The sequence below is a fragment of the Sebastes fasciatus genome, chromosome 15 (genome assembly GCF_043250625.1).
Source record: "Sebastes fasciatus isolate fSebFas1 chromosome 15, fSebFas1.pri, whole genome shotgun sequence".
Lineage (NCBI taxonomy): Eukaryota > Metazoa > Chordata > Actinopteri > Perciformes > Sebastidae > Sebastes > Sebastes fasciatus.
The window spans coordinates 14,070,768-14,097,461 of NC_133809.1; the positions used below are offsets into that span (position 1 = coordinate 14,070,768).

Below are 26,694 nucleotides of genomic sequence, written 5' to 3' on the forward strand. Positions count from 1 at the left end.
TTGATCACGCCTGCTGTAGATTGTTTTTCTATGTGTGTTTCAGCAACTATAGGAGGCAGAGCGGCCCAGTCTCTCCAGACTGAGATTGGCTGAAGAAGTATGTCTCAGATGTAGGGGCCAGGAAATTAAAACAGGAGGAGGACAAGGCTAGGGAAGGTGGCCAGGCTTAGGCAGGTTGTTGCCTGTAGGGGTACCGTTTCTGTAGGGTTAGAACCACCTGTCTGCCCCCCAGGAGATCCATAGAGCTGGGGATGAGGAGAGATGGGCAGATGGAGATGTGGAGGGGAGGGATGGCAGGGGAGGAACCCTTGGGCCAAGACCGGACCAAGTCCCTCCTGTCGGGTTTGAGCGGACAGGAGGGACTTGGCACACATGGAAAGAAGCTCAATAGTCACCGTATGTAGTACAGCAATAAAAAGCTTAGACTGGTGGAATGTGTGCGACTTGGAGTCATTAAAATTAGGTCCAAACTAGTAACAACAGAGGCTTTTTGTGGCACATCCTTTCCACTCAATCTATGGAAAACATATTTTTTATAGTTTTATAAAGCATCAGTAACTCTCAGTCATGTTTTTGTGTGTGTGTGTGTGTCTGGCATAGTAGATACAGACAGCTGCAGCCTGTTCCGTGGTTTGTAACCTGTGTGTTGTTAACAGGATGCGCTGGCCTTCAGGCCACTGCAGATACAGTAATGGAAGAGAGTGGTGAATGGCTTGTCCCCTCAATCACCCAGAGAGAGAAAGAGAGCGGCAGACAGCAAGAGAGAGGGCAAATACACTACAACCAAAATGAAAAGGACAAAGGACACGTACTGGGGGGAAATAGAGGGTGGGGGAAAGATGGGTAAAAAAAGCAAGCAAGGGAAAACAGAGAAGAAAAGAAAGCAGTACAAGGAAATAAGTGTAAACCTTTAATGGCCAGATACTATAGGTGACGTATTTGGCGGTAGAAAAACCAAATAAGTGAAATATATGCCGACCACACTGATCTTCTAATGTGATTTACCAAAGAGTAGGATGGTGGTTTCCCTTTCTGCACATTTGTGAGCTGGTAAATACAAAAAAATATTCTCTTTTGTCCTCTCAGCCTCTCTCAGAGGTACAGAGATAAGGCCCAGGTAAAAATAGCTCACAGATTCGTCTGCCAACAACTGTGTCATGAGTGGGTCGTCTGTGTGATGTGACCAGTTGGATGTGTGATTATTTTCACCCCAGGCTGTACTGGGATACCAGTCAGGGCCTTGCTTGAGCCCGCTTTCAGGTGTTTGAAGTTAATGCCAACATTCAGGCCAGAGGAATGAAGCATTTTATTGTTGCTTTGGTGTCTGGAGTGCAGTTGACGAGTGGCTGCTGGACTTAAGCTCGCCAGTTATTTGTGTAACCAAGAAGGTCGTGGAAAAAAAGGCTTTTAGCAAGGCATGTTAGCATGAATGTCGACACGCGTGCTTGAGTAGTGTTTCACCTGACATGGCCGATCACGGTCACTCCTCACACACTAACCAATCAAATGACATGCAGTAGTAATCATTATTGACACAAGTGTCGGAAAAGCCACATCTGTTTCCTGTGGCAAAACGGTTTTAAGTGGTCAATTCCAATTACCCACTTATCACCTCGAGATCATTAATCACAAGCGATTTATACATCACACAGTTTTAGTGTTTGCTCTCCTCTGCTCTCCCGGTTGCAGGGTTTCAGTGGGGGTCTGTGAAGTGTCTGTCTCGAATGTGTTAGCAAGGGCATATGAGGACCAAAAGGCTGGATAAATGAGTACAAAGAGGGTGAGGATGTGAAGATGGATAATGATGTAAGAGTGGGACAAGAGGATGGCTGGGAGTCAAAGGTCACACTCTCTCCAGGCCAGCTCCAATCTCTACTGTTTGAGAGTGACTGGACGCTAAAAAGACTACACACACACACACAAAGTAGGAAAACAGCATTGAAGGAGGCGCACAGTGATGCAGGCTTGCCGTCTCAAGTAGAGGTCACCAAGTCAAAGAAGCCAATTAAAAAGATGATTAACATTCATGTGGGAGATGCGGCGTCTACGTGCAGGTGGGATGAGCTCACCATTCTCTCTCTCACACACACACACACATATATATAATGAGAACGACGAACAGTGCAGTCCAGTCTGTTGTAACTGTGGTGTCCTGGGAGGTGGAGATCAGGAGGTTAATATGATCCAATCCAACTGCTTCATTAGCCTGATGAAGGTAATCACCGCCTAAAGGGACGGAAAGGCGGCAAGGTTGACTAAAACTACCTACTGCCTACCTGCAAGGCCTCTTAACCTACTTGAGCTTGCTGGCGTAATGCTATAATAGCTACTGTTGTCATTAATCACATTTACATGCGCACTAATGTACAGTACAAGAACAGATATTATAGCTTTTATCACATTGTGTTGTGTGCGTCGCCGTCACCGACTTTACTCTGCAGCTGTATTGCAGGCCTTGCAACCAGGATACAGGCAATAAACAAGATGTTGTGGGGGTAATCAAAGACGTCCAGGGATGATAGAAACGCACAAGCTAGTTTCATCAGACCTTTTTTTCCCTTTCAGGAACCAAAGCAGTCGATTAGACTGTTGTCAGGCTATTAAATAGGTGTTATCAATCACTATAAATACCATAGATGTGGGTCAATAGGGGCCTACTACACTCAATAGTTTTATCATCTATTCACATGGTCGTTCACAGAAAGAAGATATAAAAGACCATGACAGCAACCGTTAGTGACCGTAGTAATTATGACAAAACACTGGGTTTTCACTTAGAACATGTATGTTGTGTTTGTGTTTACAAGCCTTAAGTTTAGTTTTCAATTTCAAAACAGTTATCTTAAACCAAAACATGTTTTTCCCTAAACTTAACTAAGCTGCCTAAACCTAAAGAAGTTGTCGTTGTGTTGCCTAAACCAAAATAAGCCTTTTTTTGTGTTCAAAACGCAATATTTCATGTAATTCTACAACATGTAAGAACATGAAGCTTTGAAGTTTCCTTTTGATAACGTAGTAGGTGTAGTAGGCCCCTAATGACCCACATCTATGGTGCTTATAGCAACTGATAACACCTATTTAATGGCCTGATAAGTCAAATCGGGTGACCAAAGACACATGATCTCCCACACATTATGACCCTAAAGTTGCAGTTTGAAGTAATTACACTATGGTAGACACAACACCTGTTGAAGACTATTGCCTTTAGAAGCACTAACGGCATGCACCACCCAATGAGGCTCAGTGAGAAATGGGAGCTTCTGTTCTTGTGGATATGGCTGGATATCATGCATGACAGAGGACGTTGGGGGGGGGGAAGATTAAGAGTAAATAAGAGGAGAATGGTAGTGATAGGTAGGCCTAACAGAGAATAAACATCATTAATTGGAAAGGCACACAAGGATGGATGCAGCCAGATGGTGTTTTGTACTCATTTGTCATACACTGCTGACAGACAGAGAGAGAGAGAGAGAGAAAGAGAGAAATAGAGAGAGAGAGAGAAAGCTAAAAAGAGAGAAAGAAAAACAAAAAGGAGGTGTGTATTGATGGCAACGTCGGTACACTGCTCCCTAGAACAGACTTTCCCTGTTTAAATCTAGCTCTGCTTGTTCTGCATCATCTTCTCTCTCTGTGCATGTGCCTTTCCTGTCTGAGTGGTTCTGATGGTGGTGCCATTGTAGCGCTCTGCCAAGCCGGATGCATACTGGCGAGTACAGACAAAACACCCCGCAGATCGCCAAACTTGGCGTCCATTAAGGTCCATCTGTCTTGCTTTTACGAAAACACCACCTACTGTATGTTCTCCCTCAAAGGTGGTCCATAGCAGAGTGAAAGAGGAGAGAGAAGAGAGAAAGGGAGATGAGGAGAGACAGAAGACTCGGAGGAGCAAGAGACAGGAATGAGAACAAAGAGGCCGGTGTACAGGTTTGCCCAAAACAGAGACTTGTGTTTGCCTAGAAGCACTACAATGAGACCGGTGAGGCAAACATGGCAACGGATGGAAAGCTCTCACTTTAGTATCAACTGCCAAAGGGATTAATAAAATGAAAAAAAGAATAGTTGAGCAATGAAACCATCTCCTAATTTCCATAACTAGAACTACATAAGTGAAAAGAAATACCAAAAATAGAACTTTAAAAAGGGGGCAGTAGAAGGATTTAGGGGAACGTGGGGGAGATGGAGCACAAGAGGGAGCAGTAAGCTGGAGGAGCAAAAGAGCAGGACTGGGTTCCCACTGCGTTGCAAATGGAGAAGTGCTCAAGGCCGCTGGGCTGCTACTGCTACCATGCTCACTTTGTTCTCGGCAATGACAGTTTCATTCAGGGAGACGTGGCTCTCCAGGGCCGAAGTGCCCCTGCGCTGACTAGCTCTTTCTTTCTCTGTGTGCTGTTCTCCTTTCAAACCTAACCTTTCCTGCTTCTCGGGCTCTCTATACGAGTGTGTGTGTGCCTCTCTCTCTCTCTCTCTCTCTTAATGTACTGTAGATACCTTGCGGCGAGCGCCTGCCGCCACCGCACTGAATGTAGAGCAATGTAGATAGCATTATGTGAAGCTTCCTTTATCAGGAAATCTCATTTAACTTAAATAGACGTGACTTCAGTTCTCGCTGTAACATGTGAAGGATTTTCCCTATAGGGACCTCCTCTTTAAGATCTCATGAAATAAAAATCAAAAAGTGGATTTGCTTTACAGCAGCCCCTTCAGATAAAATAATCGTATTCACAAAAGACCAGAATCACCAGAAAAGACTTCGCAGCAGAGTAAAAAAAATCCTGTACGTAGCTGACTACAGAGCATAAATATGTGATCTCTCAGAAAGCATGAGGTGCTGTACTGGGGGTTCGTTTCCAGGGTAATGTGTTTGCATTGACATTTTAGGATTTGGCCTGCTTGGGATTTTTTACAGTGCATCTTGCAGTGTGCAATGCGACAGAAATATATGCATCATTTTCTAGATCAGCAACATTATAACTGAAAAATAATGCAAAGGTCAAAGCTACTGCGAACTGAAAATACAATTACATACAAATCTAAGGACTCCCTAATTTAGCCCTCAAAGGGAACACTGCATTCAACTATACTTGGGTGAGAAGTACCTAAAAGCAAAATGCGAACACAAAGACATTTCTAGGACTCCTAATATCTAATAGGAAAAAGGTGCCTTTGGGCAAAAGCACTCAGGGTTACCTAAGGACAAGGCCTTTGTCTGGTCTCAGATGGCCTTGTCCAATTGTCTGCCTGTCTGTCACTTTCCCATACGCCCTTCATACAGCGCAGTGACCTGAGGGGACCAATGAGAATTTATTATATCCATAACAATGACCAGTGCGTACACCTGTCAATCACACACACACACACACACACACACACACACACACACAAATGAGCACAAGAGTGTATAAATACACAAACAGATGCACAAAAACAGAAACACAGCCAAACAGAGCCAAATGTGTGTGAAGACACAAGAGAAGGATCGTCATAGATCTAAATAAGCCGTCATACTGAGTGATCACATTGCTCTCATCCCCTACACAATGACACCAAAAGACTAAAAACACATTTGGTGTGGCCAAAGGTGCAACACGCTTACATGTTTAAACCCATATAGAGGAGCACAGTAGTGGTTGTCCAAGTGATTCTGGGTTGATTTCCCCAATGAAGGTGTCTACGGTCGGTGCCTCGTGTTACATGTTCGGCCTTTTAATGATTAATTACACTAAAGCTGCTCTAAAACTAAAGGCCAGCTTGATACAAAGCCGCATGTCCATACAGTTGCCAGGCAAAGACTTATTACACAACGGAAGAATTTCTGTGTTCAACATCCAAAATGTGTTTGACATGGGGAGTACAGCAGAAGATCATTAATAACATATGGAGGTGATTCAGATGGATTTAGACTTAAGCGGTCTGTTTAAACACAAGTAAGCTAAGAGCTGATTCGTATTTGTGATGGTTACATCGTTTTACATAATCGTGGCATGTACTCAAGTCAGGTTTTCTCTCTCTCTCTCTCCCCCTCTCCCTCTCTCCCTCTCTCTGAACTGGTCAGGTTCTGTTGTAGATCACAGGACAGTAGCTGCGTACAGGGTTAGGGTTAGGTTAGGGTCAATCATTCTGGCTCTGCAGCCCTTCTAGAGACAGAAAGGAGAAGTAGAGCAGGCCAGTCAGGGTTTATGCATACAGCTCTGCAAGTATCTGAGCAGAGGTTACCTAAAGTGCAGTGGGGCTCTGCTGCCGGCTCCGTTTGAGGGCCTTAACCAAGGACTCAGGGGATGAGCGGAGCATTTTAGTGAGTGTGTACGTGCACGCATGTGGAAGTATTTTTTCTGGGCATGCGTGTACCAGGGCAGGATCAGTGCGGTAAATCCACACTTGAAAGAGTAGCTCAATCAAGCTCTCCCACCCATCTCTCTTTCTCTCTCCCTCCCTCTGTCTCTCTCATCTCGCCCGATGCTCCCCTGCTCCCAGTTCATGGAGAGTTGAAGAGTTCGCAAGACTAGGGAGCAAAAGAGCGCTACCGAGGGCAAAGATACAAACCTAAAACACTTTCCATCAGTAGCCTGTTCCAACCGCCAATCAATCTCCGTGGCAGCCACTGACAGGGCGTTACACAATAGTCAATATTTGCTCGACCAAGTAGTCAACCAGTGAACTGTTGATGATTCAGATGGTGGGAATGTGTTTACCACATACATTCTACCATATGTCTTGACAGTGTGCATCTTAAGTCACACTTGGTTGGTCCCACATCTTTCTCAAACATTGATAAAGTGTAATAATTGTAATTGCAAAATGCAGCTAGTTAGTTTAGAGACTAGAAACAACTTTCAATGATCAAATTAAAAACATTACTACTGAACAATATTGTATATACACAACACAATTCTCTCACCAAATAAACAAACATAATAAGCCTGAGTGTTTCATCACTGTGAGTTTAGCTGATTAAGTATAGGTTTTTTTCATGTCAAACATCCTGGCTCTTAATCCCAAATGAGTCAATTATGAGATTATTCAAAAGCAAAAACTATCATTATGAAGCCTTTAACTTCAAAATCACAAGCAGCTTTGCAGACAAAACAACATTTTGGTTCATTCTGTTCTCCCTCTGTGTTGAATATCTGCAGCTGGGTCCTCCCTCAATGACAAGTAAAGCCTGTTCCTTAAAAAGGGAATCAAAAAGCATGACCTCACATTTTGTTTCCTGTGCGATTTAATAAAGGCGATTTTACGCTGCCAAATGTGGAGAAGATGCCCTTCATTAGAACAGTGCGTTCCCAGCGTGTCCATACTTTAATCCAATCTAGTTTAGCATGATAAAGGGCATTACTGCCAGCCAGCTCTACTGCCCACCCACTCATGTGTGCATGCACATGCACGCAGCGACATGAGGAAGATATAGTGCCCTAAGGGGCTCATGGGTAGACAGTGCACCAACCCAACATTCAGGGACAGCATTACTGGACACTTATTCTGCCATACTGATAGTATTTCACTTCTAGTGACAGGCCTTTGAGGTAATGCACATTAAGAGTGGGGCGACTAATGTACGCAGAATGAAAGGTCAGATCTACAATAGAAACCTAAACTTCTCTGATCAGTACTAATTAATCAGGTATTGATGCAAGAACCAAAATATGTTTGAAAGCAGTTATTAATTGAAAAACATATGTTTTAATATTTGGAATATATGTAAACAGAGGCACATGTGCCTTTTGTTGCCTCAAAAATCAAAGCATGTACCGGTGAATTTGATAGGCTCAGAAAAACACCCAACGTTTATCTAACGGAGGGATCATTTCATTACATTTAAATGAACAAAGATGCCTTGCTTGAGGGAAAATGGCCTCTGGTGGATTGCAATGGGTCATTAATTAGCTCTATAAAACTCTTATTTGAATTAAGGGCAGAGTGAAACTTTTTTATGAGGAAAAAATTTCATTAGTGTCTCAAAAGAGCTTGAAGCTGCTTTTTCTTTAGTGTGAGAAATAAAAGAGGAGAGCTTCTCCTTAATCCGATAAATGGTTCAGGTGCTGAATCACCAGACCATCTTTGATGCACTTGTCAGGCGGCAAAATGAACAGAGATCTCAAGAAAAAAGTAAGGACGCTATTTTCGTGGCACTCCATTCAGTTGAGTGTTAGCCAAGAGCTGTCATTGACTTAAAAGGACGCCGAAAGGGGTTTTGTTGTGTACGCGTCTACACACCGTGTGTTAACAGTGACTCATTCTGCATCACTTTTTTAGAACGTCGCTGCTTCCAGGAGATTTCATCCTCAAGTTGTGTGTTTGCACGCACATATTTGAGTGTGTGTGTCAACATCCTCTGTGTGTACATACAGGCTGTGTTGATCTGAAACACTCCTGCTCTCTGAAACAAAACAAGTGCCCAAAGAAGTGACAAGGCAAGCTGAATAGAGACAAGAAATCCTTGAAAAAAAAAAAAGAGGACGTGAATTGAAGTGCTTTCCACATTGTCAGGCTGGGCTACGGCCTCGCTGAGACAGACAGGGGAGCCATGATCATACTAGACAGGAGACCCCAACGTAATGGCACTTCTTGTGTCAGATCTTACATCCATAACCGGTACAGTTCAGATGAGCTAAACAAAAAGTTATAGTCATAATGAAGAAAGCCTGACACAGTTTTTCAGGCACATTTTTCAGATTAAAACTGCAAATAGATGTGCCAGCATTTCACAATTTCGCTGTTTGGTCTTCCTGGCCTCCTCTAGGCTTTGTGTATTTGTTTATAATTAAAAGGAGGTCGTCTTCCTTGAGGTGTGACTTGCCCACTGTTTGCAGAAAGCATCATTCTGCTCCTGAAAAGTTGAATAAATTGTAATGCAGCCATATCTAGGGCAAACATTGTCCTTGCTGCATTTTTTTCCCCTCCCAAAGTGAAAAAATGTAAATGAAGTACACGTGTAAACATAATTCTGCATTTTACGGGATAAAGGGGCATGAAGCAAAGCAGCTTAACAACATTACGGTTCAAGTGACAACTGCGTCTTCTTGTTTAACCTTGCATGCCTGGCCCCATTTCCGCAGACCACCAAGCCCCGCACGTTGCCACCTGATGGCATATATGGGCCCTTCAGCTGCCCTGTCCACCTGGTCGCCGCAGTTTAACAGGGAAAATACACATTGCGTGCCAAAACACCATCGGCAGCCATCACCAGTGGCTCAGTGTATGAGGAAGTTGAGGCAGCGGGGATAGCTGAGATGAAATGTGGCGGTCACAGGAGGCCGTGTACAGCTAGCTGTGTTTCCACTCCACTGGGGGTACGGCCAACCTGTTCCCCTGGTCTATATATGGAAGTAAACAGGATGCTAACAGTGGGGTAGCAGTGGTGTTCCATATGTAGTCCCATTATTTGCACGGAACATGGAGAAGGCCATGTCCTTTGTGCCCTTGGAAACTCAGATGACGTTACTTATGTAGAGCATTAAATAACTTATCAGGCCATAAGCAGCTACCACTGTGTGTGTGTGTGCGTGTGTGTGTGTGTGTGTGTGTGTGTGTGTGTGTGTGGCATGTACTCACAGCAGGTACGAGGAGCTTCTTGACCTCCTCCACCGCTCTCCTCATCTTGATCTCAGCTCTGCCCTGCGTGTCTTCCACTGTGATCAGGACATGAAGGTCTTCGTTTAAGTGTTCCCAGTTTGGCTTCCCTCTGTTCTGCTCCTCCTGGACAGAGAGGGAGAGAAAGAGAGAGATGGTGAGTGAATGTGACAGTGTGGGTGTGTTGGAGCACCAGTGCAGTAACGCAGCATATCAGAGGAAGCGGAGGCGAGCGGCAGGCATACACAGAGGACGACGGGGCCCTGTGAAGAGAAGCGGGATGACAGGAGCGGTCCTTTAGTCAGCTATTTAGCTTTAACTTTGAAAGGACACCCTTCTTTAATAGATCCCTCGCTTCGCGGAGACAAAGACGACAGCTAGCCCTGCAGCAATTAATATCAGTGAAAAGATGGATGGGTGCAGGGATCAGAGGGAGACGGATGGGGATTTTTTTTAAGCCACAAAAACTTAACTAGAAGGAATGCAATCATGATACCTAGATAGAGTTCAAAGTGCCGCAGGATTGTGTGTGAAGGTGCACAAGCCTGTGCCTCTGTGTCGGACTCGTGTTTGCACGGACAATACAGTGTGGGTAACAATAGCTCTCCGAGGGAGTCGTTTTCCCCCCTGAAAAGGCTGCGCCAAAGCACTCAGAGGGTGCCAAATTGTAGCGCTAGCAGTACCTGAAAGGCTGCATTCAAAACTGACATCATGGCTCGATAGCCTTTTCAACGCAGTCAAATAAGAAGCCGTTTCGAGATTTGAATTGGGAAGGCTGATGTTGGGAAATGGTGGATAATGTTTTTACGCTTTTCATGTAAAGCCCAGTCAAACCTGAGTCTTTTGTGAAAGTGTAAAATGGGATATGCAGAGACGAACATGGAGCAGCCTCACATTTGCAATTTTTTTTTTTAAACACGCTTCTCCATTTAGCATAGATACTTCTCCCGGTTGCCCCCGCTGACAGTAAATGCAGTGAGCAGACACTAAGAGCGCTCTAAAAAGCTTTTGAGGTTGTATCGCATGACACTGTACAACCATGAAAGTCAGCGGTTTGAAAGCTGACTACTTCCCCCTGAGGTGAGGAGTTGAGGTCTAGGTCGTCTGAAACAGACAACCTCGGGTTCTGTGATGTGTGACACCACATTAAAACATCCAGACAGGATTATAATGTTACAATGGTAATATTTGACTGATTTTATGAAGACGGGAAAAAAGGAATGTCAAAATGAATGCAACTCAAAAATATTTCCGAATAAAACTTTCCAAAAGGAGGTCACTAGTCTCAAGCAGTCAAGTGCATCCCAGTTTTCTCCCCTCCCGCTGCAGGTTTGTACAGACTGTTGATGAACTCCGTTGTCGTTTACCCCCACCCATACAAACCACCCCAACTTCAGATCACTGCTCATTTGTGAGTAGTGAACCACTGTGAGAGGGTCTAATTAACAATGCATTGCGGCGCTCTGCAGGGGGTCCACCCGACATGATTTCAATACACTCGATGAACGGCGCGGACTGAGCACGCACACGCACACACACACACACACACACACACACACATAGAGCTAAGAGCTTGAGCTGAGTGCCACCCACCTGCTTTCTACTCCAGAGACCTGTTGCCATGGCACTGCTCTTTACAACACACACACACACACACACACACACACACAAACACAGACAGAAGAAAGTTCAATATTCCGCTCTCGTTTTCCCCTTTTCCACACAGGGGGGAGGGCCTAGTTTCAGCAGTCAGGCCATTATTTCACCATGGCTGTTTGCTTATGGCCTATTAGGGGACATGGGGACTAAAAGGTGACTCAGCATTTTCTAGAGGGGACACAGACAGGCCGGCCACAAGGGCTGCCTCTGAATGCAGGGCACTGTGTGGAAGCACATGGTAGATACATAAATGCACTATATTGATTAGGGGTGGGGGGAAAAAAAATCTATAGTATCGTAATATTTAGCATGGCAATATTGTATCGATACAGACGTCAAATATCTATCTTTTATTATTTAAACTATGAGTGCTGCAGGATTGAGTCCTAAAACCCGTAAATGAGTTAGTATTTTAGCACTTCCGGTTCCCACGTCTGGAAGTCAGGACAGTTTATTTAAAAGGGTTTTTAGTTAGATACCTGAAATAAGGTCTGTGGTTAACACAAGCTTTGGAGATTTTAACCTTTTGTTCTACAATATAAAATACATCAAAACTTTAAGGTGAACAGAGTGAAAACTGTGTCTTATTACATAAAACAGATGTTGACAAACTGCATAATTTGCAGTTGAAAAAAGGTAATAAATCACAATATATCTTATTGAACTACTCGGCATATCGCAAAATGTTTAAAATCGCAATAGGATCGGATCGTGATGATATTGTATCATGGGGCCTCTGGTGATTCCCACACCTAATATTGACAGATTGTTGCCCAAGTTGGACCCAACAAGATTAGTCAATCACGTGTCTGTGCAGCTGTGACTCAGAGGTAGGGCAGATCGCCCACCAATTGGAAGGTTGGCGGTTCAACCCCCGGGTCTTCAATGTCGAAAATACCCCAAATTGCTCCCGAAAGATGTGCCATCGGTTTGTGAATTAGTATTTATATTAGATCCTGGTGGGCAGGTTGGCACCTTGCATGGCCGCCTCTGTCATCAGTGCATGTGTGTGTGAATGCTGACATGTAGTGTAACGCGCTTCGAGTGGTCGGAAGAGTCCGTTTACCATGTGCGTGTACAGTGTGTGCAAGCCAATGCTCGGGTAGATTCTGATTTAGGATTAGGATTGTGGACAAAGAGATCTGGGAAAAGACACACACTTGTATCCACCACGCACACACACACACACACACACACACACACACACACACACACCTCACACCAGCATGACTGCCTGTGAACAAGGTCACTGTGTGCCCTCAGAGAAAGTGACAGCATGACAAACAGGAGAAAGGGTGGAGGGAGGAGGGGGGAGGGTGAGAAAAGAGAGGAGAGGGGAGGGGAGGCGAGCGCTAAGGGGAGTAAAGGGAAGGCCTTTGAAGAGAATGTCCACGCTGGCCCACATCAAATGCCATGGCAAAATCCACATACCAGAGGGCAATCGGTTTTGGCAAAATATGTAGCATGAATAAATAGCACGGACACTGCATCTAGAGACAACATCTAAGAATAGGATCAGAGGGAAAGACTGCTCGTCAGTTATGTTGCCTGACTTCCATCGTCTGTACAGCACCTGTTTGCCTGCCGGCTTTCACACCCTTCAGCTTGAGCGCAATAAACTTTATGGCCTCAATTCTCAACATTCAAAAAGGAGACAAATATAGAAGTCTTTTTTACTTCTGACCCTTCTTTACCTTGTTTAGGTTGTACTAAAAAGAAATAGAGTGGCAGTTCAATCTGGTTGTTACTTTACTGATCCTGTTGGTACCATCCTTTCGCCCGCCCGCTTCCACAGGGAAGTCACATTACATGGTCAGCTACACCGCTGAAGCTGGAAGAGATTCATTGCATTGCTCAAGGACACATAACAGGATGCGCATTTTCAGACACAAAGCTTTCAATCCTTGGCATTGTGGCTGAAGGTCAGTCCTACTTAATATACCACCCCTGCTGCCTCAATAGGATTTTGGACTACGTGGCGCAACAGTTTTTGTCCTGGCAATGTTGCACTTTAACACTCATAAATGAAACTGTTTGCTCCGTTTCAACTCTCCCGTTCTGAACGGTCCCTTCTCCTTTGATCCTAGAGGACGTTCCCATCTGGGGTCAACGTAACTGAGGCTAAATGCCAGGACGCCAAACAGGTGCAGGAGGGAGGTGCAGGGGCATGGAAGGACAAGAGAGGGCAGCTGGGCTGTGCAGGAATGATAATGATAAAGAAATATGATATTAAATATTATGGCCGTCAATCGTTAAAATATTGAATCGCGATTAATTGCATGATTGTCCATAGTTAATCACGATTAATCGCACATTTTTTATCTGTTCAAAATGTACCTTAAAGGGAGATTTGTTAAGTATTTAACACTCTTAACATGGTAGTGGGAAAATATGCTTGCTTTATGCAAATGTATGTACATATTTATTATTGGAAATCAATTAACAACACAAAACAATGAAAAATATTGTCCAGAAACCGTCACAGGTACTGCATTTAGCATAAAAAATGTTAAAATCATAACATTGCAAATTCAAGCCCAACAGGCAACAACAGCTGTCAGTGTGCTGACTTGACTATGGCTTGTCCCAAACTGCATGTGATTATCATAAAGTGGGCATGTTTGTAAAGGGGAGACTCGTGGGTACCCAGAGAACTTGTTTTCATTCACATATCTTGAGGTCAGAGGTCAAGGACCCCTTTGAAAATGTCCATGCCAGTTTTTCCTCGCCAAGATTTTGCGTAGGTTTGGAGCGTTATTTAGCCTCCTTCGTTCACATTTAGGTGAACAGTTCACCTAAATGTCAGGATCCTTAGCTCTGTGAGAAAAAGAGAACCATACTACAGCACTCCTAAAAAGAGGACATTGTATTAATTATAGTAGCAGTAAACCAGGTCACAGGGGCCACTACACTTTGTGCTATTTGCCATCCATGTGTCCTTAACCATTGCCTATTCTCAAAGCCATTTCCAGCCACTAATCCCCATTAAAAGAAACACCTGGACATTTCTATGCTCTAGCTCCCTATAAACTCTTAAGAAAGACAAAACTAGCTTTCAGTTGCATGGGGTCAAGTAATCAGAAAAAAACCAAAAACAAGTCAGCTTAAACTTGAAACAAAACAAGTGGGCTTGCTGCAGTGCCAACAGGCCAATCAAGTTTAACATATCGATTGGCAATGTCAAACTTTAGTTAAGCAATAAAATGTGGGTGCTGCGGTGTGGCACTGTCTATTTGCTGGCAGGGGTTGAAGTTCCAAGCCTGAGGTCTACTCTGTTCTGCCAGTGCTGATACCACCATTTTAGCTATTATGTGCCAGGACAATCAGCAAAAAAACAAATCAAAGGAAATTCATTTGATATAGAGCTTTTCTCTGAAAGGACACTTGTAAAACAGCTGTCTATGGTGCCAACTGTAATCTGTGGTAAAATAAAATTAGGGAATTGTTTCTGCAAAAGGGAGGGAAATCCCTATTCTACTTGTGCAATGGTCGATATAACGTACCTGTAATTTAATTGCTGTTGTTCTTGCTGTTGTTTTGCATTAAGCATGATGGTAAGAGTGGAAACCAGGGGGACTCAAGCTGCCACATTAGATAAAAGTTTGATTGGAATAAGGCTCCGGAAGGAGTCCCTTTTCCTTCCAACTGTTTAGACAATAATCATCAAAAAGGACATAACATGCAAGCTTCATCCCTTTGGGCCGTAACTTAAGACTTTATTTAGATATAAAAACAAACTCAGAAAAAGCCCCCATATACAAGAGACTGGGAGACGGTTGAGCGTAGTGGTGTCATAAACGCATTAAAAGAAGTACTCTCTGAGGAAATGGTGTGTGATCCATCCTGTCTCAACAAATGTGTCAAAAGGATGTCCAAAACAGGAATGTACCTGCACTTAACTCAGTCACTCTCACAGACACTTTATACATAGTAAATCTAGTTTGATCAGAGTGTGAAGTGCAGCCTTGGGGACATGTTTTTATCCAGCGTTCGTCTCTCGACGTCTCCCATTATTCAAGCCACACACAAGCACTGGTGGGTTTAGTGATTTCAACATGTTCGTACTGTGATTATGACTGCCATATCAATTCATGCATGGTTTTGTTGGCATTTCAAAAGACGAAAATGGTTACATTAAATGTTGTTAAAATGGTAACCTGCTCAAATTACACAAGCAGCTACAGTAGTAGTAGAAACTAGGGCGGAGCGATAAGGGCAAAATCTTCTATCACGATATAGGTAATTTCATATCTCGATAACGATACATATCATGATATAGTGTGAACGTTTTCTGAAATAACCACATGGTAAAGCCTATTTTTGTATACTCTTGTGCTAATTAAATACTTGACAAATGAAAAGTACTGATTATTTTCTCACTTTAAGAACTTGGGTGCAAAATGAACAAAACAAAAAATAAATAAATAAATATAGGGCGAGACTACATCGCAATAGAAACGATATAGAAAATATATACAATACACTTCTATATTGTTTTGGTGATATATATCGTCATATTGCTGTTTTTTTCTTTTAAAATAAACAGAAAATCTAGAATAAAAGACACCCTCTTTGGGAAAACACAATCACACAACAAAGAAAAGGCCGATTTAAACATCAGGACAGTATTCAGTGACAGCAGCAGGCTTTAACAGCACTTGTGGGGAGAATGAAATGACACCAATCCAAATAATTTGCACACAAATTATTATAGGAAACAATCGAAGGAGATCCACAAATAAAATATAACTCTGTATCGGTAGAGACTCAGTATCAAAATAATTTGAAAGGGATTGGGAGTTAAATAAAGTGCTCAGGATATAATTATGAACATTATATTTGTTAAGTACCACATTTTTCTCTTCACCTGCTTCTTCCCTCCTTATTGTCTACTTGATCTGCTTTTCTTCTCTCGCCATTGTTCTGTATTTTACTCCCTCTCCCTCAGTCTCTGCTCGACTCTCTCCCACTGCGTAGCTCCAGTGAGCCGACTCCCCGCCAGGCAGCGCGGCCCAGGAGGGAGCAACCAGCTGAATTATTGAGAGCATAAAAACGCTGCCGCTAATGGATCCTGAATAAACACACTGGCTAAGCTGCTCCCGCGGCTTCCTCTGCTGCCACAGGGCATCAAGCTGGAAATACTGAGGTGGAGGATGCAGCGACTGGAGGGCTACGGCGGCGGCGGCTTTGTCTGGGGCTGAGCCACAGTTATGACACCCTGGCCATCTAAAAGCTTTTTTGGAGTACAGGGAGCTAACCTGATAGAGATTATTGTGATTTATTGACAGTAGAAACAGCTAAGGATGTAAAAACCGGCAGACCATAGGGTGTTTTTTTCATTCACCTTTTGCCAGCTTAACCCAACGTTACTGTAAATATGTAAACCAGACACCAGAGGAAGGGACAGAAGGGTAGCGAGGAGGGAAATGTAATTTTAATGGAGCACAATTAAGAATATAAAGCCCTGTGTAGAAAGCTGACACAATCATTTAATTATATAGATGTGCTAAAAACCCAGCCTGCTGCCAAACGAAAAAATCCCATTTACTTCATACTTTCTATAAACAACCAGGACTATCTATGAAACATTTTTAATATTAGGTTATTCCCCGTCTTCATCCCATATCAAAACACTGAGTAAAGACATTTTCCTGCTTAGCTGCATTTTTGTATAAATGTATAACTATATTGGGCCTTTGTTAGCGTAGTATTTGCGCAGGGCAGGTAACGTGAGCCAGAGAGTAAAAAACTGATACCCCTAGTCGCCATCTGACTTTCGTTGCTCCTAAAGTAGTGTTTTTATGGTAAGAATGGCCTCTGAGCGAGGCGAACGGCATTACCACAGTTTTGCACTCGGTGTCTCACGTTACCACAGTCTTGGAAAGGGAGCAGTGAGCGGAGGGGTTACTCAGTTGGTTGCAATCTGCAACCACACCACTAGATGCTGCCAAATCCTATACACTGTCCCTTTAAGTTTTAAGATGGCAAAAGATTGAGCAAAGACGAACATCTAAAGTGTGTGTGTGTGTGTGTTTGTACATGCTTGAGCGCGTTCATTCCCATTTAACTACTTCTGGGTCTAATTCCAAAGAAAGAACCACAGCAGAGCGTCTTTATGTTGTTCTGTGATAATGAAAAACACTCTGAGGGAAATGAGAAGTAAGAGATAGAAATTAAAATACGAATGGAGGAGCCATAAAAAAAAAAAAAGAACGAGGGAAGAAAATGTTGGCCCTGCAGCAAACTGGAGCTTCTAAGATTATGACTCAGCTGAAAAATCTGTGTACATTTGTGTGTATGAATCCTGTTTCTGTTACTACGCACTGTGGACTGTGTGAGTGTGTGTAGAGAAGGTGATTCCCACACCAAGAGGGATGAAATACACTTCTTCTGACTTATGTAAACGCATTGTAATATAGCACCACTGCCTGGGAAAATTAGAGCAACTGGGAGGTACAGAAAAAAAAGGGAAAAGGAGAGAGATTTAAAAACAAAGATGCAACTTCAAAAAGGTGTCACTTAATGTGGAACAAAAACAAAAACAGAACAGCCAAAAGCAGCCATTATAGCACGGCTGAAGCCCATGGGCAACGCATGCACAGACGCTTGAAATACCACAATTTTCAAAACTGTCAATTTGTCCTCAGTAACTTCAAAGTACATCATCAAATGTGATCTGACACACTTTGAAATCCATTGGGGATGCAACTAAGTTGCTGTTGCTGTAGCATTCATGGTATCAAAATTCAATATGTAGGCAGCTGAAATATGCCATGAGTCAACTATGTAGGCTTTAAAGACATACTCCTGCAAGGTTGACCTGATGGTAGGACAACCAAACATGGTCTGACAGACTTTCATCAGCACTGTTTTACAACATAGTCAGTCTCTGTTTTCAAATGCTGTGATGTGGCGGTTTAAGGGCCGATACGTGTTTTGCAAAAATTGTGCAAATGCAGGTAAAATAATGCAAAACGTTTTTTTGCCTAAGTTCACCCCTTGGGTTTCAGGATATGTAGACACACTACATTAACCTTTTAAGTCTCCAACGTCAGCTCAGTTGGTCCAGAAATAGAGGCTGCCCGTGGCCTTAGCCGTCTGCCTTACTACTGCCTTCTGTACTTTCCACTGCACAGCGTTTTTGCAAACAGCCCTATCAGATGTCAGAATGCAGCCACTAGGCATGAACTGAGCGTGTGTTTGCCTCATGTCTCTACAGGGCTTGTGGGATGTTTTTGTGCGACAGCAGTCCCAGCAAGTTTCACATTATTGTGTAATATGTCATGACAGAGGATGAATCCTTGTGGAGAAAGAAAGAGGCGAGCTTTAGTGTGTAAAATAAATGTAAGATGTTTTTTTACTTATGTGTGTGGTATCTAGTGGGGGGGGTGCGATTTTTTTTTACCATTTTGAAATTTATTTTTTAATGCTAGAATCCATGTATTCGCTTCATTTGAGTCTTTACGGAGGTAGAATGAAGTTACCGCTTTTATTGTTGTAGTCTGAGTAACGTGACATCATATCCGTTCCGTACCCGTCAACCAAAACAAGACGCAGCTGGCCGCAACAGCGAAGGGTCTGCATAGATACGACCTGCACCCTCACATATTAAATCCAACATCACGGCTAAAGCTGCATGCTAACTCTGTCATTGAGAAGAAACGCCATCGTATTGCGGTAACGTGTGGTCAAGCAAGCCGCCACTCGCATCTCTGTGGTCAAATCGACCGATTACAAATCGTAATATCGAATCGCAATACTTAAAAATCGCAATTCATATCGAATCGGCAAACGAGTATTGTGATAGTATTGAATCTGGAGATCGGGAAACTGAGTAACATTACTATCAGGAGATAAAACATATTATTCAAGACACTGGACACTGCCATGCTGATGAGCTTACCTTCTTCTTGTCTCTCATGGAGCTCTTGCCTCGCACCATGATTTTGCATCCCGTCTCTGCTTCCAACTGTTTGGCTGTGAGTCCCCGAGGGCCAAGGATTCTCCCCACAAAGTTATACTGCAGATACAAAGAGAGAAATACACGAGTGGGTGAATATAGAGCGAGATATTACTTTACATCAAGACGTCAAGTGTGTGAAATCAGACCACGATGGAGAAAGACTTATAAGCAATTAAAATCAATAACAAGGGCTGAGTACAAATGGTCATCTGGACTTTGCTCAACACAGGACAACAGACAGTGTTGTGTGTACATACGCATACAGACAGACACAAAGATTCCACTTTCCGTGAGCTTCCAGAGAGCATGACATCAGCTTTGCTGGATGTCGAGCCTCTGCTGCCACAACTACACACACCACGCCAAATCTACTACATACTCTCCTGCCTTTCCAGCACAAAGAGAAGGTGGCTCCTGTCAGCCATAGTTTCTCCAGCAACATTGCTAAATTAGCTACATTGGTTGTTGTTTTCTTTCTCCTCACCATGGTAGCAGCAATATTAGAGAGAAGAAGTGAGTTTAAAAAATATTGCCAAGAAAGAAGAGTGTGCAATTCTTATACGGGCTTCCTTATAGATTAAAATAAAGAATATTTTGTTTTGTTTTTCTGCTTGACTTGATTTCCAACCACAGGCTACCCTGGGGTTGGCTTGCGCTTTCTTTATCATCCCCACTAGATGTCAAAATAGTCCTTAACAGAAAATAGAAAATGAACTACAGGGAATTAGTCTGGGTGGGAATGGTGGGAGAAAACAAGTGGGAAATGGAGTAGGAATGGTGATGAGGGGGGAGCTGGGTTTTGAGGTGAGGTGGTGTGCTTGACACAATTTTCTTATCAAGGCCCCCTTTCACTGGTGAGTGGCTTTGGAGCTTTGTACCAAAAGGAAACGTATTTACCGTCGTAATCCTCTCCACTTGAAACTGGCTTCCAACGGGATAAAGGGAAAATGTGTTGAAATAATCCAACACAATTTTCAGCCAAAATAAAAACAGAAGGAAAGGAGGAGAGCTTGGGAGCACAGTGACGCATAAAGAGGTAAACAAACCCCCCCCTTTTTAAACAGTGCAAACAGCGGCTGGTGGAGAGCATGATGGGTAAAGAATCTCTGACACCGTTCAAATGGGATATTTTTTTACTCACAAACCTGAAATACTCAAATGCTCACTGGCGTGGCTTTTCCTTGACAATGAGAAGCACAACTGTTCGTCTCTTGAAGTGTAACAATGAGCCGTGACACCGCTGCTTTAAATTCTTAAACGCAGTCACATCTGCTTACTCACTCCACCGCACCGGTGCATCTGCAAAATCCAAAAGGCCATCAGAGAAGTCACATTTAATTACAGAGGGATTACAAATCTAACGCGATGTTGGTGCATTTCCCCTAAACTACGTAAACAAACACTTGTGAGGACAGTCGAAAACTCCAGGCTGTTTTTTTTCCCCTCATCCCCGTCACCGGGTTTGCCTGCAATCGTAGCCTGTCGCAGGCAGGAAAGACACACCCTGTGGCTGGAGAGATGCTGGAGTCTGCCTGTAGCATGCGACTACACAGGCTTTATGCGTGTGTGTCTCTGTCACAAGGCAACTGTCTGTTTGGTTAACTCGAATCAAGGGAACTGGTGCAGGGGCTATTTGTGAGAGTGTGTGTGCCTACTGAGGGATGTAGGGGCACCTGTCCTCGGAGGTCAGCCACCAATGATGCACAGTGGCCTGCTTCTGACTTGTATGCACACACACATGCACACACAGCCTCAAGGAGCATAGGAGAGAGCTGTCTGTCTGCATCACAGCACCCGTCGCAGACAAGGGTGAACCCCAAGCTGTGGGCATTATGGTGGTGCTGTGGTACTCTAACACAGCACACACAAAAAACACACACATGGCCTCTAACCTATTACACAAAAGCTACAGTGTCCTGCGTGTTGTTATGTGTCAGTGTGCTGACTTGTCCCAAACTACATGTGATTATCATAACGTGTCTGTAAAGGGGAGATTCGTGGGTACCCATAGAACCCATTTTCATTCACATATCTTGAGGTCAGAGGTCAAGGGACCCCTTTGAAAATGGCCATGTCAGTTTTTCCTCACCAAAATTTAGCGTAATTTTAGAGTGTTATTGTGACAATTAGTCAAATAAACAAGAGTAGGGGAAAAGTATTATATATTGAATCAAAATATGAAGTGGTCGCTCTTTAGAAAAATCCCAAAATGACACAGAAAGAGCATTTAACATTATATATTCTCTGCTCTTCTCTCACTTTGTAGCTAAAACCACGCTCTCTCAGACAGACAGTGGAATGTGTTTCTCCGTGGACATGAATATGTTGATGACAATTGCACTTGACAGTGAGCTGGGGCCTGATGAAGGAAAGCTGAGAGAAATAAAGAGAGAAAAGGTTAGAGAGAAGATGACACAAGAGCAGAGTGTCATGAATGTCTTGTTTTTTCCAGTGCTGGGGGAGCTATTATGAGCAAAGAGGGGCCAACGCTGCCACTATGATTTTTCTTCTCTTCTCTTTCCCACTCTAGATGTGGAACTTCATCGGAGAGGTCGCTCGGGGTTAAAAGGATTAGGGCAGGCGGTTACATGGCTGTGGCTCAGGTTTTATGGCCCACATGGATGCGTTCTAATGATGACTGAGGTATGTGCACAGATACATGTGGGCGGGGGCACAGAGCAGGCGTCGTGTCTGGCCAAGCGGTTACCACAAGTTACACTCACAAACATCACTCAAGGAAAATTTCAACACAAACACGCATCCCATCCAATGACTGTTTGTGCTTCAAGCATCTCACCACAATCTGGCAATGCAACAAGATGTTATCTCATCCTAATAAAACCTCGCAATTCAAAGTGTAAGTGTAATAAAAAAATCATCTCAGTGATGGAATGAAGCTGGATGTTTTAACTGTTAGTAGATGTCTCTCTCTCTCTGCTCCCTAGCTTCCTGCTCTGCACTGAGGTTTTGACATTAATCTCGAGGATGTTGATATGCTGTTAGAAAAGGTGACCTCTATTTTAAGCCACTGGAATGTAGACAATGGAAAGGCAAGCGGGTGAGTTATCAGAAGGGTGCAGGGCCATTGAGCCTGCCAGGAGCTCCACTCAGTACAGCTAGAGGAGTAGAATGGATACAGAGCCGTCGCTGCCAAATACACTACCCGCTCTTCACTTCCTCCTGCTAAACTATCCAGCCTCCTCCGCACCTACTAAAAAAAGATAGTTTTCATCTTCTCTTTTCCTGCGGTTACATCAACTCCACTGGCTCCCCATATTGAGGTCTTTAAAAAAAAAGAAAAAGAAAAAGAGTAATTTCTGGGAACCACCGAGGCTTTGTGGCTGGATTTCCAAAGCTCTGCGTCCTCTAGGAGCCCTTGAAGCAGTCGCTATAGTGACAGGGACATTTGTTGAAATTTAAAAAGCTTTAATAATAGATAATAGAAATACAAAAAGGAAAATTGTGATGATCCCCCCAAGGACTAGACATAGAGAGCAATAGGCCTTTCTGGGGTTGAACAAAACAATTGCAAAAACAACTACCAGCTCCGTTTAATCAGGCGCTACTGTCAACACCCATCTGGCGAACAGAATAAATGCATAAACTATGTGTTTTGCTGACTAGGAAACTCCCAGCAGCCTCTTTTTCTCTGTGTGTATCTTTGCTGCACTCTTATTTTCTTCTGCTCATTTACAGAATTAGAAGATCAGAGACACTGGGACCTTTGGTGGACCAACTCTTTTTCCTCACTCCTCTGTGTCGGTTTCATTTTATCTCAGTTTTTCCACACAAATACAGAGAATCGCAGTACATATACAAACATAGTGTGTGCAAACACAGAAAGACAGACAGATGCGCACACACTTGCACGTACACACAAAGCCCCCTTCAGGACAAGGGCTTACACTGACATTAAAGGGCCTTTGTTTAGCCCCAGTTATCGCTACTCCACAGGCGGGTTTTGTTGTGAGCATATCTACGTCTACGCCACTGTGTGTTTATGAGCGCGCGCGAGTTGTGTGTGAAACCGCAAACTCATGGAGTGAACTCTCGCAGACACCCAAGGCACCTAGAGCCTGATTGTCGCATGGGCTTGTGTGCATGTGTGCATTGTGGTTTGTTTTTTGTGTGAACAACTGAGAAACAACAGCAGTTTCACCGACAATGCTCAGGGAAGCAGAACAATTGTGCCTTTGACGGCGTTTTGTTTGTGGTGGTGGGGAGACAGGAAATGAGATCATGCTGAGGGCTCTGGCTGTGTGCGCGCAGAGCTTATCGAAGAGCTGGGCCGGGGCCGGGCGGAGAATACCAATCACTTATTAGCCGGCCTCGCCGGGCTTATGGAAATGAGGAATCGTTCATTCAGTGCAGTGTATCAAAGCAAGGTGGAATCTGTGGTTACACCAGGCACCGCCATCTCTCTCACTTGATTCTAACCCTCCCATAATGTTCCATGTATTATTGTGCAACAGCACATACCAAAGTAATGGCTAACCATTCACACAGAAAAACTCCTCTTTTCCTCATACCCAAGATGCCTTCTGTCTCATTTCACTTCAAGTTACAGTATTTGGAGGCTTCACAGAGTTGAACAATGCTCTTGGTTCCTTCTCCTTCCTCATACTCCTCTTTACTATATCCATTAATAGCTTCTGGAAACTGAGCAGGCTTCCTTTTCCTCTTTGTCCTAGTACACAGGACGTTGCCTTTCCTCTTCTGCATATCCGTCATCCTCCCGTGTACATGGGTCTCTCATAATACATATTAACGTTTCTCTCTGACTACACACAACCTCCTCAGCCACCAGTCGGCTGCCTGCCTTTCATCAATCGTTCATCTTTAAGTGGAAATGTTCCATCATTCAATTAATCCATCTAACTGCCCCTCACTTTGTGGCCTGATCCCTTCAACCAACATGCATATTGCATACATGCACAGACAGAGTAGCTCTACAAGTAGCCTCCACACAGTAAACGGACAGGAGGAAAGGGAGCAGGAAGGAGCAGACCGGTGCCCAACCTACCGCAGTGTGCATGCTTTATCTACAGGAGGGACAGAGGAGGTGAGGCTGGAGCGGTGAAGGAGTCAAAATTAGACTTAGATTCCAATGGTGACATTTTCGCCTCAAAGCCCTATAGACTTCAAAGCGCTCTTTTCAGCACATCCAGCATTTAGCGCCTAATCCATGGCTCCTTTGATAATTCTGTTTGGGTTTATTTTGGGGTTGCAGGCAGGGTGGAAATACAGAGGAGTGAAGACGGAGAGATGGAAAGCGTAAAGATTGATGTCGGCTGGAAGTTTGGAAGACGTGAGTGAAGGAAGGAAGCGCGGAGTAAAGTTTGTGAACTTTCAGATAAGCCAGCTGCAGAGAGAGAAAAACATAACGACTAGGGAGACAACATTCAGTCTCTCCCTCAGTGTTCGTTTGAGTTAATCACATGTCAATGGAAGACTGAGCTGAGCTGAGAAAGCTGTGGACTAATGCTAGCCATGCCGTGCTAACTTATCTGCAACAATCTCATCCAGAGGGAGGGAGGGAAACAGTAACGGCATCTACATTAGATTGGTCATGCCTTGCTAATAACCAGTTCTTTTAATAGCTCCTGTGAAGCACTGAAGTCGCATCAGCTGATCAGTCATGAGCCACTTCACTCATGCTTCATCATCATACATCAGCTGACTGGCAACCAACAGACTAGTAACAGCCAGACAGATTCCTACAGGATTAGACCCTATCAAACCTTAATGCAGGAGCTGACAAGAAGTAAACTTGGACCAAAGTTGTTGCCCTAGCAACAGAATTGGCAATGTAAAGGTCTATACAAGAAGGTCTTCCCAACCTGATGGTTGTCACTATTATTCAGCTGGTATAGTCATGCCACAACTATAAAATACCCTACTTCTATACATGTCTTTATCACAACTCTTTAATAACCTAATAGGAGAGTTCCTTGAATATTAGCGTTGATACAGTAATGTATATCATTATGTGATTCTTTTAAAACTCAAAAACATTGATATTAGTGCTGTGTACTGGCAAGAATCTTGCGATACGATGCGTATCATAATACAGGGGTTACGATTCAATATATTGCGATACTTTAAGCAAGGAAATATATTGAGATTTTTTTCAAATCTAATTTTATGAAAACTGTCATAGTATAAAAAACAAACCACCATAAAATCCTAGTAAAAAAAATGTCATTATGTGAAATGGCTACTATGGGAACTAACATCATTACACATGAGTACAATTGGGCTCATTGGATCCACAAGAGTCTCAGCTTTCCAGTTATAACCAATTTATGCAATTCCAAGACTGTTTAGGGACCCCAGTATGCAGAAATATTCAAATACAACATTGTAGAATAAGTGAAAATAACACATTTGTACTGCATGCAAAAAAACTGCATGGGAGTAGCGTAAAAAGTGTCTGTAAAGGGGAGACTTGTGGGAACCCATAGCATTTTCTTACACCCCTAATCAATACTAGTATTGGTCTCAAAAGTCCTGTATCAGTGGGATCTTGTACGGGCCGACACTACGTCCCCTACGTACATCCTTTGATTCCTGTGTGGTCAACCTGCTTCCTTTGTCCTTCATTCTCCGTTTTCACCTCTCTCTGCCTCTCAGCTTTAACGACTGCAGAGTTCAACAGGCCAAGGAAGCACTAAACAACGGTAATATGAGAGCAATCACTGGCATTAGTGCAGTTATACACAATCTAACAGCTTACACTATTGCCCTTCATCATGTTAACTGACTACAACAAATAGAGTCCTCTGTTTAAATTATCATTGTAATTGCCCTCCTCATCAAATAGCTAACTAGGAGACCATCCGTTCATCAAATTATCATCATCACGCATGGCTGGCTAGCTAGATATATCAAAATCCTCCACTGTGCCGCTCTATCAGTGAGGGTGAGGCGAGGTGTGGGGCGGTACATTTCCAGGACTCTGGTAATGACTTAAGGGGGTCAGAAGGATATCAGGAGCTGGCATGATAAGTGATGACACCCTCATGGGAACAAGCTTAATGACTTTTCCCCGTGCAGGGAACTGGCTGGTTTGGTCCGGGCAGTTTTACTGCAGTGAAACAGTAAAGGTCCAGGACATCCTGTCTGCTCAAATCACCAGAGCCTCTTTTTTTTGGTATTCTCAAATCTCTGTGCAATGCAGTCAAACTGAAGCATCACCGAGGAATGAAGCAAAGTCTTCCCCTCTCTCCAAAACCTGACAAAGCTGATGCACATGTACACACACACACACAGCATGTTGTGGTACAAAAACACTCGTTTGACAAAATGATTAAGACAATTTAAGAGTCGTGAGTCACACCGAAATATATTCATATCATCACAGTAGGATTCACTGAATGGCTAGTCTGACTCACCGGATGTAGTCTGTGGGTATAAGCCTGCAATTAGCCACCTATTTCAGCCAGCATCCTTGTCCTCTTTCGCTATCGGCACTATCCATTTTACAAGGGCACCGTCGCTGCATC

The 26,694-nt window shown here is 43.5% G+C and overlaps 1 protein-coding gene across 8 annotated transcripts in view; it reads right to left on the reverse strand.

The window, feature by feature from the left end:
• The window catches only part of qkia (QKI, KH domain containing, RNA binding a), an 85,232-nt gene that overhangs the window by 22,522 nt on the left and 36,016 nt on the right, over window positions 1-26,694 (reverse strand). For all 8 annotated transcript variants that reach the window (XM_074659856.1, XM_074659854.1, XM_074659860.1 and 5 more), the window contains exons 3-4: window positions 19,130-19,246; window positions 9,550-9,693 (exon numbers count right to left, since the gene is read on the reverse strand). In XM_074659856.1, coding sequence (XP_074515957.1) covers window positions 9,550-9,693; window positions 19,130-19,246 — 261 coding nt within the window. The remainder of the gene's footprint in view (window positions 1-9,549; window positions 9,694-19,129; window positions 19,247-26,694) is intronic.